Source organism: Mastigoproctus giganteus, chromosome 3 (genome assembly GCF_048544385.1).
Source record: "Mastigoproctus giganteus isolate SK-2022 chromosome 3, ASM4854438v1, whole genome shotgun sequence".
Taxonomy (NCBI): domain Eukaryota; kingdom Metazoa; phylum Arthropoda; class Arachnida; order Uropygi; family Thelyphonidae; genus Mastigoproctus; species Mastigoproctus giganteus.
The window spans coordinates 224,283,679-224,304,457 of NC_143577.1; the positions used below are offsets into that span (position 1 = coordinate 224,283,679).

Below are 20,779 nucleotides of genomic sequence, written 5' to 3' on the forward strand. Positions count from 1 at the left end.
TGATTTCCAGCCATTTATCATTATTACAGCTAATAACTTGTCCCAGATAAGTATATGACTCCACCTTTTCAATTACTGCTCCTTCAATCATTATTTCCCTTTCTGTGGCATACTTGTTCATCATTACTTTTGTTTTAGCCATATTCATCTTTAGTCCAAAATCCTTACTAGCTGTGCATAACTGATTAAGATTTTCCTCTAATTCTTTGGGATCATGGCTTATGACCACAATGTCATCTGCAAATCGTAAATGGTTTAGGTACTCTCCGTTCATATTGACTCCTTTCTGCATCCAGTCTAATCTTCTGAAAGCTTCCTCAAGGGCAGCAGTAAACAGCTTCGGAGATATTGTGTCTCCTTGTCGAACTCCTTTCTCAATTTTAAATTTCCTACTGTCTTTGTCTAGTCTAATAAAGGAGGTAGTGTTCTCATTTATTTTCTTCAAAATCATAATATATGGGGTATCAATGCCTTGTGTTTCCAGTGCCCGAAACATTGCCTTATGCTGTATGGAGTCAAATGCCTTTTCATAATCCACAAATGTCAGGCATAATGGTGTTTTATATTCATTTGCTTTCTCCATTAGCTGTGATATTACGTGAAGGTGATCCATAGTTGAGAATCCTGTCCTAAAGCCAGCTTGCTCTTTCGGTTGATTCTCATCAAGTATTCTTTCTAATCTGTTAGTAATGACCCTTGTGAACAACTTGTAGATATGGGATAACAAGCTAATTGGTCTATAATTTCCAATTTATCTCCTTTCGTATGCAGCAAAACTATGATTGCATTATTCCACTGTTTAGGCGTCGCACCTTTTCTAATGCACTTTGTGAAGAGCCTTGCCAGTTTTTGTGTTATGTCTCTTCCTCCCAATTTTAACAACTCTACAGTAACTTCATCTTCCCCCAGGGCTTTCTGATTCTTCATTTTCTTCAGTGCATGTTCTATCTCATCAGGAAGAATATTGGGTATGTCGTATGTGTTGCTACTTTGAAATCCATCTTTCCCACTGCTGGAGTCATTCCCCTGCTCCTTGTATAATTCTCTGTAGTAGTCTTCTGCTATTTGAATTATGCCTTCTCTGCTGTTTATAAGCACACCATCACTATTCTTTAGTTTCGGTATCATTTGTCTTTCTGTATTACTGCTCATGGCTGCTGATTTAAATCCTTTGTGTTCCCTTAATGCTTGTTCTACTTTTCTTGTGTTAAATCTTCTTATGTCCTCTCTGAGTCTCTTTCTAATGGCTTTGCATAACTCAGTATACTCAATTTTCTCCGTGTCAGTGTTTTTCTTGCTTTTCATTTGTCGTCTTTGGTTCATCATGACAAGTGTTTCTTGACCAATTTTTTCTTCTTTGGATTTCTTTTTCCCTATAGGTTTCTTGGGCTTTATCACTTTCAAAAAGTTGTAATATTCCTCGTCGATATCTTGGTCCTCAGCATTCTGCAGAAGCTCATACTTGTTCTTAAGTTCCAGTACATACTGCTTTTTCTCCTCTTCTGTTATCTCAAAGACCTTTGTATTATTTACTCGAGTCAGTTTTTTCCTTTCCTTTCCTACATCTATATCAAGTGTACATCTTACCATTCTGTGATCACTTCCAACATTTACCTTATTCAGGACAGCAACATCATTCACAATATATCTTCTGTTAGTGAGGATGAAGTCGATTTCATTAGTTGTTAATCCATTTGGACTCTTCCATGTCCACTTTCTGTTCACCCTTTTCCTGAAAAAAAGTGTTCATTACTGACAGTCCTTGAGATTCTGCAAATTCCACAAGTCTTTCACCTCTCTCATTTCTTTCACCAATTCCAAAATTTCCTATAGTTCCCCTTTCTGCGCTGTTTTGTCTTTTTCCAACCTTAGCATTGAAGTCTCCCATAATAATAGTGTAGTGGGTTTTCTGCTCATCTAGAAGATTCTCAATTTCGGTGTACATTTCTTCAACCTCTTCATCATCATGGCTCGATGTTGGTGCATAAATCATTATAATCTTCAGCTTGTATCTCTTGGAAATCTTGAGTATTAGTCTTGACACTCTTGGTGATGTACTTTTGAATTCCAAAATGTTGTTTTTAAAATCTTTATGGACCAGAAACCCAACTCCACCTTCACTCCTTTCACTGTTTCCATTGGTGTACAGCAGATTTCCACTTGATAAACTTGATAAGAAGTGATTCATTTCTTCTTCTTGTTTCAGCCAAACCAATGATATTCCAATTCACATTTTCTAATTCCTTTTCCAGCTCTAATATCCTGTCTTCACCGATGAGTGTTCTTACGCTATAACAGGCCAAGTTCAGTTTCCTTGCATGGCAGCCTGGTCGTACCCAGAGATTCTTAGGACCCTCTGCTTCCACTCTGATCCTCTCGCTGCCGTAAGAGGGAGAGTGAAAGCTGCTGGGGACTGAGGGCCATTTGTTTCGTTGTGCTTTCATATGCTGGAGGGTTTGGTCTTTTCCTCTTCACGCTGACCAGGCGTCTTGAAGAGAACCACTCTACACGTTCGTTGCCACCTAAGTGACGTAACAGGGCTTACCATCGAGAAGGTATGCATGAGTGGATTTTAGGGAGGCAGGCCAACTGGACTTCTCCTAAATCTTCTGTAATAGAGAGATATTGGATCCATCAGTGTTTTAGGCTGAGTGTCTGATAACACACAGGATACCTGTTCCCCTCTAAGCCCCTGTATAAACCTCATACAGAACAGTAAAGAACAACAACATTAAAGTTTAGTGACAAACTTGATGTAATCCAAACTATTACATTAGAGTCACCTGGAATGTTAATTCATATACCCATGTGTATTGTGTCTGTAAATTTCATGTGTTCTCTGGTCGATTTGCCATTTGCCTGATTTTCTGGATGAAAAACCCCAGTTTATGGGGAAAAAGCCTTGCTATCTATGCCTGAGATTGACTAACTCAGCCACGGAGTGAAAAAAGCCCATAAAAATTCCTGCTGTCATTGACAGGCTTCGAACCCCGGACCTTTTCCACCTGGTGTAGGACAATACCACTGTGCTACCGCACAGGCTAAACTTAATATAATAAAGAAAATAGGATGGGGGCGTAAGTAGGAGTGTATTAATGGCAAATTAATACACTCCTACAGTGGATTGTCAACACTCCTAATATAACAGCGGATTGTCAAGATGTTAATGTTTTTTATGTACAGTGAATAAAATTGCATTATTAATCTCTCTATATCTTATTTAGCCTCATTATTTTTGCATTAAATATAATAAAAATAAACCTTTCTAGATAAAACGGAAAAATCAAAATAATAGCACCTTGAATCCCCAAACATGCCATTATTCTGAAAGTCTACTGTAGTATTAAATAAGTAAAACTGGCTCTCTTCACTTAGTATTATAGATTCAATACTTAAATCTAACATTGAACCAAATTTTTGCGTCTGCTTTTTTATTTAAAATGGATTTGCAAAAATCCATATGTATTTGTTCTGTCTTATCCCTATAGTGCTTGTTAATTTAATGTCCGTAGTTTTCACTCATTAATGCACTGTATACTTAACAATCATCTACATGGAGTGAATAATTAGGGAAGTGAGATAAATGGTGGTCGAACAAATCAGTAGCTGAGATTTTGTTAGAAAAAGTAAGTGGGAGTTGTTAGTGACTGTAAATGGAAATGGATTTCCATATGCAGTCTTAGGAAGTGTTTAGGAGGCTTGATTTTATTTACAAGTCAGCTCCATTGCATCTGGGTTTCAAATTGGGAACTTTATTAATTTGAGCATAAGTTGAAATACCAAATTATGTGGACTGTAAGCACTTGGGCATTAAACAGATATGAGTGACAAGAACATTAGTTTATTACATGCAGACATTTGTATCAATTAATTTATTGTAAACTCCACTGACCTGGTAGTCGTGCCAGAGCATATACAAGAACATTATAAACTAATGTTCCCTTCACTGCCCAAATGAACTTATTATGACTGATTTGATTGGAATGGCATATATTTTTCTGGAAGTAGTTCCACTGTGGCAAAATAAAATCATTATGGTAGAGCTTAGTTATGATTCTTTTCTCTGTGACAGCTTTCTAGGCAGCTGGGTGGGTCATTGCATACTAATAAAATCATAATGTATATTTGTGCATGCATTGCTAAATTTGATTTTTAATAATTGGGATAAATGGGTAGGAGGTATCATGTAGTTTAGTTACATATTATGTAATTTTTTTTCCTCTATTGCAGCACCAAACTCCAAAAGTCCAAAAAAACTCCTTACTCCAGAAATCTCAGAATTGTTCTGGAAATTACCAACAGACACCTGTGATGAGGCGGCAAGGACTTCTACAAGGAACTTCCACTGGTGGACAATCTTCCTGTTTGCCTGCCTCAATAGTAACTCTTGATTCTATTGTCACCGAGTATTTGAGGAAACAGCACTCTTTGTGTAAAAACCCTGTTGTTACTTGTCCTCCTTTTGATTTGTTTGTGTAAGTTAATCGTTCTCTAATTTATTCACCAAGTCTGTAAGATTAATTTTTACAGTAAAATTTTACTGGTGTCTCCACTAAAAGCATTTTCCCTTTGTTGGATCATTCTTTTTTGTGAGAAATAAATTTAAATAGATCCATATTTGTGTGTAGACTCTATAGAGAGCTCTGCAATAGCTGGAACTGTTATCAAACTTTAAATGCCTGAGTCATCCATATAAATTGATTGCATAGTAATTTCTTATTACTTTAGTAAGGATACATATTTTTAGATATATATATATATATATATATATATATATATGCATTGTAAGGTTCTAAAAATATCCATTTTCAGAGCCTTACAATTAACTTTTAAATCAAAGTAACATAGTGATAAAAGTTCAGAGGTCAAATAGATAAGTGCTGCATACTCTTGAGAAATGATAGATGAAATTGATTATATCTTGGAGTGCAAGTCATGACAGAAGATAAAATGCATTGAATTTTAAGACAACATGGTGTTATAGGAAAAGACATAATAGTATCATAGTGTGGAAATCTATTAATCTGCTAAATACCAAAATTACAATACCATGTTTTTATACTTCTTGTCACAATGGGAAAAAAAACTTCATACCAAAATACTGTGATTGCTACAGGTGGTCTGTGTTCTATTCTGTTCTTTTTGAATGGAATAGAACATGGCAGAGTACAGACCGCCATCTGATATTCGCTGACCAATTGTTTACAGAAATTGTGACCATCTGCTCTTGGCTTCTCATGGATTGATTACACCAGTCTGTATGGTTTTTGATGTCTATAAACTAATAATGTTCTTGTTTATACTCCGGCACAACCACCAGGTCAGTGGAATTTACAATAAATCAATCAATACAAATGTTAATCGTATTTAGCAGTCACAGACTTGACTATGTTACTGCACTCGCACTCCTGACCACTCAGCTACATCAGGCCAAAAATGTTCTTGTTTATATTCCGGCACGACCACCAGAGTTTACAATAAATCAATCAATACAAATTATTAATCGTATTTAGCAGTCATGGGCTCGAACCCCAGTCCACTCAAAGAGCGTATGCTACCACACTCACGCTCCTCACCACTCAGCTATGTCTGGCCTAAAAACATGTTCTTGTTTATACTTCGGCATGACCACCAGGTCAGTGGAGTTTACAATAAATCATCGATACAAATGTTAATCGTATTTAGCAGTTGTGGGCCTGAACCCCAGTCCACTCAAAGAGCTCGTGCTACTGCACTCACACTTCTGACCACTCAGCTACATCAGGCCTGGTTTCTAACTCAGTTTTTTTATGCTGATTTCAGAAATGTTATTTTTTTATTATTTTTTTTTTTTTCTGTCATGTACCGTTTTTCATAAATCATTTAAAATTTGGTGTTGTGAGTTGTTATTATTGAATGTATTAAGTTGGGAATTTGTAAGCTAAATCTTCACATGTTGGCAACACTGCTTTCAGTCATTTGTTTCTTGACTTTGAGAGCTCCATGCATCAATGTTTATCACTGTAAGGTCAGTTTATTTTGGAGGTTATCATATCAAACTTATGCTGAAAAGTGAGTAAAATGTCTTTACACAAGTGTTTGAACAATTCAAAGTTTGTTATTATTTATGGAAGTTATGTAATCCCTCAAGTAAAGACAAGATATTACAGACTTTATAAAAAATATATTGTACTTATTTTGGAGTGAAACTCGGTGACCAAAATAAACAGTGGACTCCACATAATGTTTGCTGAACCTGTGTTGAAGCATTGAGATTGTGGCAGGAGCCTACAAACCACTGTGTTGACTGTTACTTTTGCTTAGTTAATGTAGAGGGATACAGTGTAAAGCAGTGGTTTTTAAACTTTTTTTTAATAACGGCACCCCTACTCAATTTTCTGCCTGTTAGATCCGATTCTCTCTCCCTGTATGTATATATTTGTTTTGTTTGTTATTTGGTTTTTAGGAGCATTAGCAACTAAGGCCATATTGCTCCGGGGATATACGGTGGTCATTCCCTGACCTTTCCGCATCCTCCGTATTTGGAGGTCACGGGCTCGAACCCCGATCTAATCAAGAAGCGTGTGCTGCACACTGCTGCTCCTTCCCACCTGGCTACGGAGGTGCATATATATATATATATGTTATATGATATTTATTACAATAATGTAATTATAAAAATTACATTTCATAATACAAATTATATATATACAGTATATAATTTTATTCTTTATACAGAGGTACTAAGTAAACATCAATTATAGATCACCACAAAATTAAAAAGATACTGTACACCTTTTTATAATGAAATAAACATATAAATTAAAAAATAATAAGTTTAAGTAACTTAAACCCAAATTACGTGGCACCCCTGGAATGTTGTTTCGGCACCCTTAGATGCCGCAGCCCCCCAGTTGAAAACCACTGATGTAAAGAGTAAGAAGGGCACTTGTATCCTAATATTCCATTTGCCATTAGATGAGTCCCACATGGAAATAACCCACTGATTATTCCACTTATATTGGAGAATGTAGCAGCAGAAAGTGCTTAAAATGAAGCTTCTGAAGATTAAACTGAAGTCTACATGGCTGGAGACATTGAGTCCTGCTCTCAACTGTTTTCACAGCATGAACTCAATGATCCAGTAAGAGATTTAAATTTACCATAGGATCTGCAGAACTTCTTGGTTTTAAACTTAGGTCAAAAAATCTTCTAGCAGATGGGATGTTTTTCTCATGGTACAGGCACAGAGAACAATAACTAGTCCCCTGCTTTTCTGAAGACGATTACATGGTTTTCTGCAGTAAATTATAAATGACTTAATGAACTAATTAGAAATTAGTTACAATCTTACACAGTGGAGACTTTTAATTGACTCATCAAAGAGGAGTCATTATTATGGTGCAAGGAAGCCTCAGGCTTCCTTGCACCATAATAATAATACAAAAAAGATAATTTTTTTTTTTTAATACCAGCAGCCTATCCTTCAGAGGCTATTTCTTATAAATGTCAATATGTGAATTTTTCAAAAAAATAAGATGGGTTGATTTTACAAAAAATTTCTTGAAAAATAACTTGCAGCTTTGAACACTAAATATCATATTTGCAGAATTTACTGAAAAAATCTCCGCCATTACTGAAAAAATCTCCAGCGGCATTGGAGATTTTTTTCAGTAAAGTTTGAATGAAAATGTTAATACACTGCTACATTATAAACATTTAAAAACTTATAAAAAAAGAAGTACTGTGGATATGGATGATATTTCATTGTATTGTTAACCGAACAAAAAAAAATCTACAAGAAATATCTAAATCACTAAGTTAAAATTACATAGTAATTCACACTTAACTTAAAAGTTTGAGCTTCAGTTGTGAGGTTTATTGGTTAGCATGTGATTTTTATTGCACTTTTAAGAGTAAATGAAATTAGGCTCTGTATTCAATCACTCTGACAATCTTGTTCTGAAAACATTTTTAACTCAATTTGAGTTTCTCATCAAGTCATAAAAAAAGTGAAATGGCCAATTTTACTGTCCTGTGAACCACTGAGTAACTCATTCCCCTAACCTAGGACACTGAGTACTTACTATTCCACCTATAAGGATACACATCCTGAGGTTAAATTGTCATGTTTTTCTTTTTCCTAGACTTTTGTCACATGGTAACACAGAGGACCAGTGATGCCAGTAAGTGATGTCATTGGTCCTCTAATTAGTAGTAGTAAGATTCTCCAGACCCAAACTCTTTATAGCAGATGAAATGATAATTCACACCAATGTATCAAATGTTGTGTGTATATCATCTAATTAAGCTAAGCTGTCAACTCTTATGTAATGTCATTAAGAACTTGTATCAGGATTTAGCTTCTTGGTTATTGGGTAATGTTTCTTTTTTTTTTTTTAACAATATAAATTTTTTTAAGAAATTTATCAGATAGGTTAAAATTATGTATTGATCATTTATTTGATCAGTGTAGTTTATTTCTTATGTAATTGTCTGTTTTTTCTTTTTTTCTCTGCAGCCCACACCAGTGTCCTGAGCCTCAATATAAAAATACAGCACCATTAAATATCACTGCCAGGTTACAGAAAACAGAGGTATGCATAATTCATTCTCATCTAATTTCAACATTAAATTTATTCTAACAAATTCATATTAATGTAGTATATTATACCGCTATACAAATTTAGAAAGTGATTGTTTGCACTATGGCTCTACATCACACTATAAGAAGTAGCCTTATGCCGTGACTTCTCCTCTTCCAAACGTCTTTGTTGCAGTTATTGTGACATTTGAAGTGACATTTTCTGTTATTGTTGGGTGTGTGACTTCATTTCTATTGCAGAATCCAAGCTTGTGTAACTTCCTATAGATAGCGAAAGTTCTTACATCCATTAACTTTAGTCCATTTCAGACTGCTGACTTCACTGTTTTGTAGAATTGATGTAACCACTCTATTCAGTAATTGTCTATTCTCTTTTGGGCCTATCGAGTAATTTTGTGACAATTGTATTTACTCTCATTATTCTGCTTTCGACAGCTTCATCAAAAACTCATTGTGCAAAGTTCTAGTACTTAATAACATGTAAAAAATGACTGATGTAGCTTTCAACAGTAAAATTTCTTTGAATCTCTGCAAATTAGTACACCAGTTGTTATTGATATTCATTGCATTACACTTTTATAGTTGCTACTTTAATAGCATCAGCAAATATTCTTGCACCCTTTCTATTTAAGTCTATCTTATCCGTGTAGAAACAGCAGAGACTGCTTCTACAGGGATGGGATACACTTAAATAGAAAGGGTGCAAGAATATTTGCTGATGCTATCAAGGCAGTGTTAGGTGGGTCGGAAAACTGCTAGTTTGGGGGATTCACAGACTAAAAAATTAACAGTAGCAGCAGGCAGAGGCGAAAGTGATTCTTGCACTGCTTCTATTGTAATGAGCAGCAGCCTGGAGAGCAGGTTGCTGGGGATTTCAAGAGCTGCTGGGAGTCATCATGGAACAATTAAATATGTAAATAAGTAAATAAGCATGGGCTGTCTTAGGGTAACTAAGAGTAAAAACAGGTGAATGTACACCAATGCTAGGAGTATAGTAAATAAATTTGATGAATTTAAGTTCTGGTGAAGATGTGGTGTCACACAGATAAGGAATGCAGAATTGGAATTTGGAGAGTACAATGTGTACAGAAAGGATAGACAGGATAGAAAAGGAGGAGGGGTCGTGCTGTTAGTTAAGAAACACAAAATCCAAGGAAGTACATCCAGTTGACATTGGTGGAAAGTGCAATGTTGAGTCAATTTGGTGTGACATAAGCACTGGGAAAGGGAAAATGAGAGTAGAAGTGTGTTATAGGCCTAATGACTATGATGAGTACAATGAAAAACTCTAAAGAGAAATAGAGTGGGCAGGTAAATCAGAATGTCTTATAATTGGGGATTTTAACCTTCCAGACATTGGCTGGAACTTGTGGGTTGGTCACTTGAACACTAGCCAGACTTTTGTGGATTTATTGTATGACTGTTTTCTACAGCAACATGTTCGAGAGGCAACCAGAGGGAGTAATACTCTTGATATGATTATCAGCAGTGATTATTCATGCATTAAGAATCTGTAGATAAAGGCACCACTGGGTGGCAGTAATCACAGTCTACTGATGCAGAATTTACTTAAAGATGTAACTAGCATCGAGGGCAAAGGGAAGGGTTTTTGTTTTCGTATGGTCTCAGACAGTTTTTAAATTCTATACAGTGGGATCAACTAATGATCTTTAAAACAGGAAATTCTTAATGGGAAGTCTTCAAGAAATTAATCTTGGAAGCTACTAGGCTCTTCGTACCAACTAAGAAATGCTGTTCAAGATTTAGACTTTAGCTAAATGGATGTCAAATGAACTAATGAGGCTCATGGCAGAGAAGAAAAATGTGTGGGATACATATAAATTATCAGGCGACACAGAAGCCTATGGCAGATATAAGCTAGTCTGTAATCAAGTCACAAAGGAGGTTAGGCAAGCAAATGCTGATTATGAGAAATCCTTGGCAAAGGATGTAAACAAAAACAACAGACTTCTTTACTTATGTAAACTCTAGAAGGAAGAGGGTGAATCAGATTGGTCCACTTGATGTTTGTGGTTTGATTGTTGATGAACCTGCTCAGATAGCTGACAAACTGAATGGGTATTTTGCATCTACATTCACACGTGAGGAATTCTTTAAGGAAGGGGAGGACAGACGTTTACTAAACTCTAACAGGGAGTTAAATGATTTTGTAATAAGGAGAGCAAAGTGGAGGAGAAATTGTCGAAGTTAAACATAAAAAAGGCACTTGGGGCAGATGGAATCTAGCCAGTTACATTGAAGAAGGCAGCGAGGGAAGTAAACAAACCCTTAGCCATAATTATAAGAGCATCCTTAGATTCAGGGTAGGTCCTCATGGATGGGAAATGTGCAAATCTATCCCCAATTCATAAAGGGTTTCAAAGGACGACACAAATAATTATAGATCTGTTAGTTTAATTTCTGTTCCAGGGAAAATAATGGAGTCACTGGTTAAAGAAGTGATGCAGGATCACCTAGAAAAGACTGCAGTAATAGTTTAGACACAGCATGGGTTTATTAAGGGGAAGTCATGTCTGACCAATTTGATTGGATACTGCAATGTGGTCACGAAGGAACTGGATGCAAAAAATAATTTTGATAACTTATACTTGGATTGCAGGAAAGCTTTTGATACTGTTGCACATGGAAGACTGCTGTACAAATTGGAGTGGTATGGCATTAAGGGCAAGTTGCTACAATGGATAAAGGGATGGTTGAGTGGGAGATGGCAGAGAGTGGTAATAAATGGACACTGCTCTACATGGAGTCCTCCAGGGTTTGGTGCTTGGTCCCTTGTGGTTTTGTGTATTTATTATTGATATCAATGAAGGTATGTCAGGCTTGATGTCCAAGTTTGCAGATGATACGAAGGTTGGCAGGGTTGTTAATAATAGTAAAGACAGTATGCTACTGGAACAGGACCTAGAAAAGTTAGGTAGATGGACTGAGAAGTGGCAACTGAAGTTTAATATTGACAAATGCAAAGGACTGCATATGGGTAGCAGTAATTAAAGAGAAACGTACCAGCTGTGTCGTACTACACTCAGGGAAGTGGAGAATGAAAAAGACTTGTGGGTAATTGTGCATTCAGATATGAAGTTCTCTGACCTGGGGGTAATTCCATGACCTGCTCTGGCAGCCCGTCTGCCAGAGCAGGTCATGGAGTTTTGTCAATGATATCTAAGAATTTAGCTAGCAGAGACAAGGTGATTATCCCCTTGTATAAGGCAATGGTCAGGCCACACCTTGAGCCCTGTGTACAAGTCTGGAGGCCTCATTTTAGGAAGGATGTAGAGTTGCTAGAATGAGTACAGAAAAGGGAAAGAAGATTGGTGAAAGGAACAAAGGGGTTCTCTTACCAGGAGAGACTTAAATTCTGTAAGTTGCAGCATCTGGAGACTACGCACCTGCGAGGTGATCTGATTGAGGTGTACAAGGTCTTTAATGGTTTGAGCAGGCTCAATGCTGATGGGATGCTTCCGCTTGCTCAGATTAAAAACCTGAGGGAGCATAGATTCAAATTGAGGAAAGACAGTTGTAGAATAGATGTGTGGAAGTTTGCCTTTAGCCAGCGGGTAGTTGATTGCTGGAACAGACTTCCAACGGATGGGTGAAATGGGATTTTTTTTTTTTTTTTTGGCCGATGCTATATAAGCTTGCTTTCTTGCATTATATGCCTCAGCTAATGCTAATGTTACCAGCAAATTATCAGATTTTAAGTGGGATAAAGTGGGCATTATTATTCATTATTACCCTTTTGTGAGGAGAGGAAAAATTTTTATCAGTGCAGCCTACACTTGTAGGTAGCAGGAATCTGTTTTATGGAGATGGTTTTCATTTGAACAAAGGTGGTGTAAGGATTTTTGCCATTATCATTGAGGATATCTTAAGGGTTCAGGGAAACTGCTAGTTGCAGTGGGGGGGAGAAAAATAATATAGATCCACATTTATCTGATGGTACAGATCAAAGTAATGCTTGCACTCACTTCAAGAATTCTTGTTTTTTTTTGACACAACAGCTGATGTTGGTAAGATGTTCTTTTTACATTTAACATTTCAAATGAGCAGGATGAGAAAGATAAGGAAACAAGCCTAAATAACTTCAAGGGGTGTGTTAGGATAGTAAACCATAGAAGAATACTTAGTCTTAGCTGTGTCTGCAGGAATGTTATCAATAAAATGGCTGGATTTGAACTCCTGGTTAGGGTAACTAATGCTGACATTTCTTCAAATAGGCCTCTGGGGTTGGGTATATTCATACTATGATTTTTTTTTTTTTTTTTTTTTAGTGTTCCTCACCAACCATTGAAGTAAAAACGAAAGACGGAAAACCAAATTCTTAAAATTTTTAATATTTACAATAAATTTATTTACAAACAAAACAAAATACCATATTACTGATGATAGTAATTTTAAAATAAGACAACTGTGATATACAGTAAATATACAAATAGCGAATTTAAAATACAATAAAATATACTAGGTTAAAAGCGCTAAAATACTAACTGAAGCTTTCAAAGGCTTCTGCCTTCTTTCTCAACAGTGTATTTCTATTTTGCAGTGCATGATTAAATACCAGCAGGTATTTGGTTCATGGTGCGTCTCACATAAACGTATACTGTTCCCGTCGGAACTGGAAGTGGCTCGGGAGCATTTCAGGCAAAAACGTTCATCCTCTCCAAGGATTACCGCCTCAAAGAGGGGATGAATGCGTGTGCCCCTATCTCTATTTATATTATTCTCAATAGAACTAATTCGTAAGCTCTCGAGCCACTTGCGGTCCCAAAATCTATGCGCCCGATCGGTGATGACACTAAAAAATTAAAATGAGAAACACTAAAAAATCATAGTAATGCTGACATAATAGGGCTAACAGAAAAGTAGTACCACCTGGAAATTGTGGATGACGACTTGTACTATGGTGTGTATTTAGGAAAGATGGGACTGGTGGTAGTGCTGGTATCATGCTTCTTATCAAAAGCAGCCTGAATGTGAAAAGAGCTTTTGTTGAGTCTGTAGTTGCACAAAATGAGAGATGCCTGATGGTGTGCAAAGTGAATCAGACTAAAATGCTTTTAGGGCTTAAGCCTCAGGCTGTGTGAAAGTTTAACAATGTACAAGTTTGTACAATAGCATCATATTAGTATGCAGCAAACTCTAAAATAGCTGTAAACAGCATCACTTTAGGTGTATCTCATATTGTGAATACCTGAGATGTTACTTATTCTTAGCAATGATATCCACTGAAAATAAGTAACAATAGTCTTCTCCATTGGTAAAGCGTTACTTATTACAGGTAGTTCAATACCACGGCAACTCATTGTGAAGGTATTCACAATATGAGATACACCTAAAATGATGCCTTTCAGCCCGAAGTTTAAGCCCTAAAAGCGTTTTAGTCTGATTCACTTCATACACCATCCACCTCACATATTGTGGAGTTATACTTCATAACGGAATTGCCATCATTGCATCACAGGGTGCCTACCCACCCACCCACTGAATAGCCTTGAAATGGTGCCATCTGGGTGGTGGCGGTATCTGCAGAGAATAAGTAACAATAGTCTTCTCTATTGGTGAAGCATTACTTATTCGAGGTAGTGCAATATCATGGCAACTCGTGAAGGTAGTCACAATATGAGATACCTGCCATTTTCACCAATTTTAGAGTTTGCTGTGTACTAACATGATGCTATTGCACAAACTTGTACATTGTTAAACTTTCACACAGCCTGAGGCTTGTCATTATGAACTTGTACATTTCATAATGACAATTTTCCTTTTGTGTAATACGGCAACGGCACATAGTTACTTATTATTAATTTAAAGAAATGTTCTGTATATTCTGTCTATAAAATATATATGTATTAAAAATTGGAGGTTCTTCTTTTCAAAAGTTGGGCAGGTATATAAATCATTTAACAACACATGAATAATAAATATCATAGTTCTACACACACACACACACACACACACACACACACACACACACACACACACACACACACACACACACACACACACACACACACACACAGGGTGTTTCAAAAGTGATGGTCAGTAATTTAAAGGTGAACTGTACAGACTACAACATGCAAAAAAAAGCCTAGTAAGCATGGGTCCTTAAGTGAATTGTTTTTGAGATATTGCACATTTCTAGTTGAGATACACCACTGACTTGTTTGTTTAGGTTAGGTTATGCTCATTCTCTCCCTTCCCCTCTCTCAATGCTCTGAGCAGGCATACTAGTACTTGTCAAAGGATAGTCAACATGGAAAGAGGTTACAGCAACAAAGAGTATATGGACATGCACTTCATATATGGTAAAGCCAACAGCAGTGCACTCAAGGCTGCACATTTGTACCAAGAAGCATTTCCCCGCCGAAGGCAGCCCAACAGGTGCACATTCATCAGGGTACATCAATGCCTTAGAGAACATGGTGTATGAGCAGGTTGGCCCAAAAGTATAACACGTGATGTTGAGGAAAGGGTGTCAAAAAGAATAGAACAATCCAGGAATTTCAACAAGGGGGGTTGCTCTGCAAGAGCATGTACTGAGTCATAGCAGTGTGTGGCAAATTTTACATTGCCAACTACCGTACCCCTACCATATCCAGCGTATACAAGGTCTCAGCAATACGGGCTACCCTCCTGGAGTGAATTTCTGCCAGTGGATGCAACAACAGTGTGTCCTGAACCCCCAATTTTTAAACAACATTTTGTTCATTGATGAAGCTGAGTTTACTCGTGATGGTATTTTTAATTTTCATAACTGTCATGTTTGATCCGACGAAAACCCTAATGCAGTTCACAAGTCACAACATCAGCAATGTTTCTTGTTGAATGTCTGGGCAGGACTACTAGGAGGCCGTCTAATTGGACCACACTTTCTGCCGAACAGGCTAACAGGAGAGCTGTACCTTCAGTTCCTGTCGAATGTTCTTCCAGACATTCTTGATGATGATAATGTTCCACTTCAGCAACGCCAGAACATGTGGTTTATTCATGATGGTGCACCGGCACATTTTGCTCAAGTTGTGACTTGGTATCTAACTAGAAGGTATGGTCAACGGTGGATAGGTAGAGGTGGGCCTGTAATGTGGCCTCCAGATCACCAGACTTAAATCCCATGGATTTTTGTATCTGAGGTCATGTAAAAAGCTTGGTGTACACTTCTGACAATAACACAGTTGAGGAATTGCAGCGTCGAGTTGAAGGAGCCTTTCAGCAAATCAGAAATGACTCAGGAATGCCTGAAAGGATTCGCAGCTCAATGCAGAGAAGACTACAAAGCTGCATAGGGATGTAAGGACAGCATTTTGAACACCTTTTGTAACATCCCATAACATGTAACATCTGTAAAATCCTATGGTGTTGAAACCAAAAATTAAAAATGTATTATCTTATGTTTAATAAAACCACCCTTAGCAAAGGATTCACAGCTTTTTGCTGAACTAGTGCTCCCATAGTCAGTGGCGGATCTTTTACATAAAATGTGCATTATCTTGAAAACGGTTCGTTTGTGGCCCGATGTTCACTGGGACTTCTTTGCTTATTTTAGTTTGTACTTTTCAACTTTAAATTATTGACCATATTTTTTGAAACACCCTGTATATATATTTATATCTTATTAATCTATGATTATAATATCTTATAAAGTTTATGGTTTTTTTTTTTTTTTTTAATCAGATTCATCCAAGGTTTGGAGGATATGATGGAGCAAGGATGAATAGAAAATTTATTTATAGTAGGTGAGTATAATAGTTATAATTTTCTATTTCCTTTATTTATTTTAAGAAGAGTTAACCCTTGAAGCTTCATGTTGCTTTGTGCTCCTTTTGACTCTTTATGGATAAAAAAAAAAAAACTCGCCTAAATGTACAAAGATGAAGGAAACAGCAAAATGTTTACTGTATTTTAGTTGAAATATAATATGACTTTACAAGTGTGTCTATTAAATGGGACTGTGTGCACAGCTCTACACACTAAGCACCACCTGTGAAACGATGGCACAACAGTTGACCTTGAACCTTTCCCCAGTTATCTGCCAAGTCATGTTCCAATATGCTCATTTGCTTTGCAACGAGGCAGGTTTTTGTTTTGTCTGATAAAATAACAGACAAAAGAATCTAACAAAAAGTCAATCTCAAATTTTTAACAAAAATAAAAAAAACACAATGTTATGATTTGATACATCAAGTTTATAAGAAAGATACCATGTTAAGAGATTGCGTGTTGAATGGCATAAAAGATTTTTAGAAGAAGAGAGAATGTGGAACACAATGATTGACCAGGCTGTCTGGTATCCATGAAAACTGATGAAAATGTGGACATTGATTAGAAGTGACTGACATTTAAGCACTTTATTATGGTTACATCAGAACTCAGTATGAACAAAGAAACAGTTGGACAAAATTTAACTGAAAATTTAGGCATGAGAACAGTGTGTGCTCACATCCTACCTAACCGTAACTGACACAGGTTGTTGAATGAAGATCAAAGAATGAGAAGACTCCAAGTTTGAGATGATGTTTTGAAAAAATTAAAGAAGATCCAGACTCTCTGAGTAGAACTGTAATTACTTGCAATGAAAGTTGGCTGACAAACAGTCCCCTAGACCTAACAAAGCAAGAATGTCAAAATCAAAAATGAAAACCATGCTTCTTGTTTTCTTCAATACTACAGGAATTATTATGACTCAATCACGTCCCAACAAATCAGACTGTCAATCAAACATACAACATTATATTTATAATGAAATATTTCATTATATTTATTTTATTGCAGCAGTTTTGTTATTTAATAGCCACACCTCATATATTGCTTTTGTTAAAAGCCATAAATATTGAATGTGTGGAAGGTAGTTAACCTAGCACAAAAGCCTTAAGCTCTGAAAGACAGCTATATAGTCTTTGCACATTCAGGCATAACCTCTTTCTGTACAGTGTATTGGTGTAGAAGATATTATTTATTTACACATGCAGATGGAAATAAGTATGTGTGCAGAAGTAGGATCCAAAAAATAAATAAAACTGCTAGTGTAACATTAATCTCTTGTTGTGTCATCTCCTCTCTTGATATATACAATTCTTCCATAAATATTTAAAGGACTTTTGTAGCAGTTACTACAAATGAAATAGAAATCTGTTTTTTTTATAGAATTTACTGATATAGTATTAAACAAAAATTCAACGTGTTATTTGAAATGGCAACAGTCACATTTTAAATAGTGCCTTTGCACATTCCTTCATTCTTCCATTTCATTCACTTGTTGCATTGTACACAGTGCTCAGTGGTACTGGCTAATGCCTGACCAGTGATTTCTTCAGACTGTCAGTGTTAGGCTATGGTTGCCTAACACTGACAGTCTGAAGAAATCACTGGTCATATTACAGAAGTGTGACCACTTCTGTAATATGACCTTTTTGGCAATTCTTATACAATCCCTATAAATATTCCTTATACCTGTCCAAAGTTTCTTGCTGCCTCCTCATTTCATCATTATTCTATGGTACATTGCCAAAGCAGTTTAACATGCCATTGGGAAATATACACCTCTATCAGGTCACCCCTTAGGTGTCTAGTCCTCAGTCTCTGTAGTACCCATCTAAGGGCAGCCATTGGTACCCCCAGCCAATCTAGTTGCCCTTCTTTGGATCTCCTCTCTGCAAGTTCTGTCTCTGCTTTTAGGTGAGGCCTCAAGACCTGAATACAGTATTCCAAATAAAATCTTACCATTTTATATAGAAGAATAACATCCTTCTCCCTACCAGAAATTTTTCTGCAAAAATAATGCCTTTGATAATAGTTTTTATTGTATCCTTTTCCAAAATGAATTTGGCTAAATATAAATGTTAAAGCTCATTGACAGAGATTAATCTAGTAGGTCAATGATTTGGTTGCTAGAGCAAAAATCAATACAGTCCATTCCGGTTATTTGGGACACATCGGGACTAGTGCATTTTGACCCAATTAAGCGGCTGCCCCAATTATCCGAAGTTTCACGTAAATAGTTAAAAATACAATGTACCCCCCCCCCCTTTTTACAATTGGTTCACTGTACAATCAAATCATGTTATGATGAACTCAACATAGTAAAGTACCGTTCACTATATGATGTGCAGTAAGCGCCGGTCACTGTGATCACGTTTGTGAATTGAATTTTAATTCTATTAAACAGCGATTCTAATTAGCAAAAATAGGAGGAATATTAAACACAGGCTATAAAAGCAAAGATATATTAAGCAGAAATTTACCCTTTATTACCTTACCAATTAAAAAATTAAATGATACGTGATAATCGGAATAATTAATATATACTGTAATATGTACATATGAACTAGTTGACATTCTGTTCACTGACATTTGTGGGTGGGGGTTAAAATTTAAAACAGTAAAAAGATAAGCAATCAATAACAAAGAACACGGCACACACAATACGCACAAGTGAGAACCGAGTAATGAGTTACAAAGCTTTAAAAATAGGAATGAAGAGAAGATCTGAAAATTAATTTTTTTATATGATTGAAGGTTTCATGGAAGTGTAAACACATTTCACCATAACCCACAGAATTCCAGCTGTCGGTATTATCGCAAATTCAGTAAGATCGAGTTTACTGTCCGTTTATGATAGATTTCACTAACAGAAAGGCCCAATAAACAGGTGACTGCTAATTGTTTTTATTGTTTTATGGTTGTGACCTCCAGAATTTCGACTGAACCACATGGTACCGTCGGAGACAATCGTAGGGTAATCTCCATTGCTACGGTCTCCTGCCCCAATTAAACGGCATGCTGTCCCAATTAAGCGAAGTAAACCCTGGCTATTTTCTCGATTGGTTTCTGTTTTGTTTTTTAAGATTTGCCCCGATTAACCGGTGGCCCAAATAACCGGAATCCACTGTATTTTGTATTCCAAAATTTTATAGTTGTCCCCTAGTTTAACATGCCAATGGGAAATATACACTTCTTATGTATAGATATATAAATTAAGTCAATACAAATGCGTGATTATAACTCTGTTCATTCTCATAATGAATGAAAACTTTACTTTTTGTTTCTTTATTGTAGGTTCCGTCCAGTGAGGACATACAGAGATTCTGAGGGTAGTAGTAGTTTTACCTGCTGTGCCTTTTCTGTAAGTACATACACTTGTGCAGAATAATTTTCACACTCTCACAAAGTTCATCTATAAACATCATTGTTATTCCACACTACTATCGTATAAATATAGTGTTGCCTATCCCTCCAGCTCAGAAAAGTTTTGATTCCATTCCCTTTTTCACATAAAATAATTTATATAAATAATAACAGTGTATGCAATATCAATATTTTATCTTTCTTTTATTCTCTTTTTGTTTAATCATCATGAAACTTAAGAATATGTAAAAGGTCATTCTTAAATCTTATGATGATTAAAAAATACAAGTATGTGTTAATTGTCATAAATGTAAAAGAAATGAAAAATATTAAAACTAATCACTTTTACAGTTCAAAACACTTTGTAAAGAAATTATTTTAAAAATTTCTTTAGTCAAATATGTGAGATTGATTTCCATTTCATATTTTATTGAATTGCAATGTCATTGACAAAATAACAATTCTTAGTTTTTTATCAACCAAGAACTTTTTTTTTGTTTACATTTTCTTTATGACAGAATAGTATGAAATCTTGTTTCACACAAAATTATGTCAAAAAAGGAAGTTAAATATTATAATATAATTAATAAAAGGAGAACCATTTCAAAAACAGGTTATTTCAATATTTTAAACAGCCTAAATATAAACATAATACTTCTTTGTGTTAACTTTTGTAGTCACCTGTCACATGGACTACATCAACGTTTCCCAAACTGTGTTCTGCAGAACACTAGTGTTCTGTGAGATGTGAACAAGTGTTCCGTGAAAAATCTTAATTAATAATTAAAAAATAAATAAAATAAATTTTGCATATTCGTAGCATACTTTTGTATCATTATAATTTTTAACATAATTTTTTTTCAGTTATTAATATACTAGCATAGACTAATAATCAAATAGACCATCAAACACTTTATTTTGAAGGGCTTATGCATAGAGAAGTATACATAGAGGTAATGACATCTACTAAAAAGTAGCAATGTAGTGATCTAATATGCCATTCGTATGTGATTTAGCCTAGAATACACGGGTTGAAGGAGAGGGGGAAGTGAACCA

General features: G+C 35.9%; 1 protein-coding gene across 2 annotated transcripts in view; it reads left to right on the forward strand.

Annotated features, from left to right (window-relative positions):
- The window catches only part of mahj (LisH and WD40 domain-containing protein mahjong), a 305,108-nt gene that overhangs the window by 212,687 nt on the left and 71,642 nt on the right, over nucleotides 1-20,779 (forward strand). For both annotated transcript variants that reach the window (XM_090369657.1, XM_090369658.1), the window contains exons 25-28: nucleotides 4,231-4,475; nucleotides 8,501-8,576; nucleotides 16,274-16,335; nucleotides 19,655-19,721. In XM_090369657.1, the coding sequence (XP_090225783.1) occupies nucleotides 4,231-4,475; nucleotides 8,501-8,576; nucleotides 16,274-16,335; nucleotides 19,655-19,721 (450 nt within the window). The remainder of the gene's footprint in view (nucleotides 1-4,230; nucleotides 4,476-8,500; nucleotides 8,577-16,273; nucleotides 16,336-19,654; nucleotides 19,722-20,779) is intronic.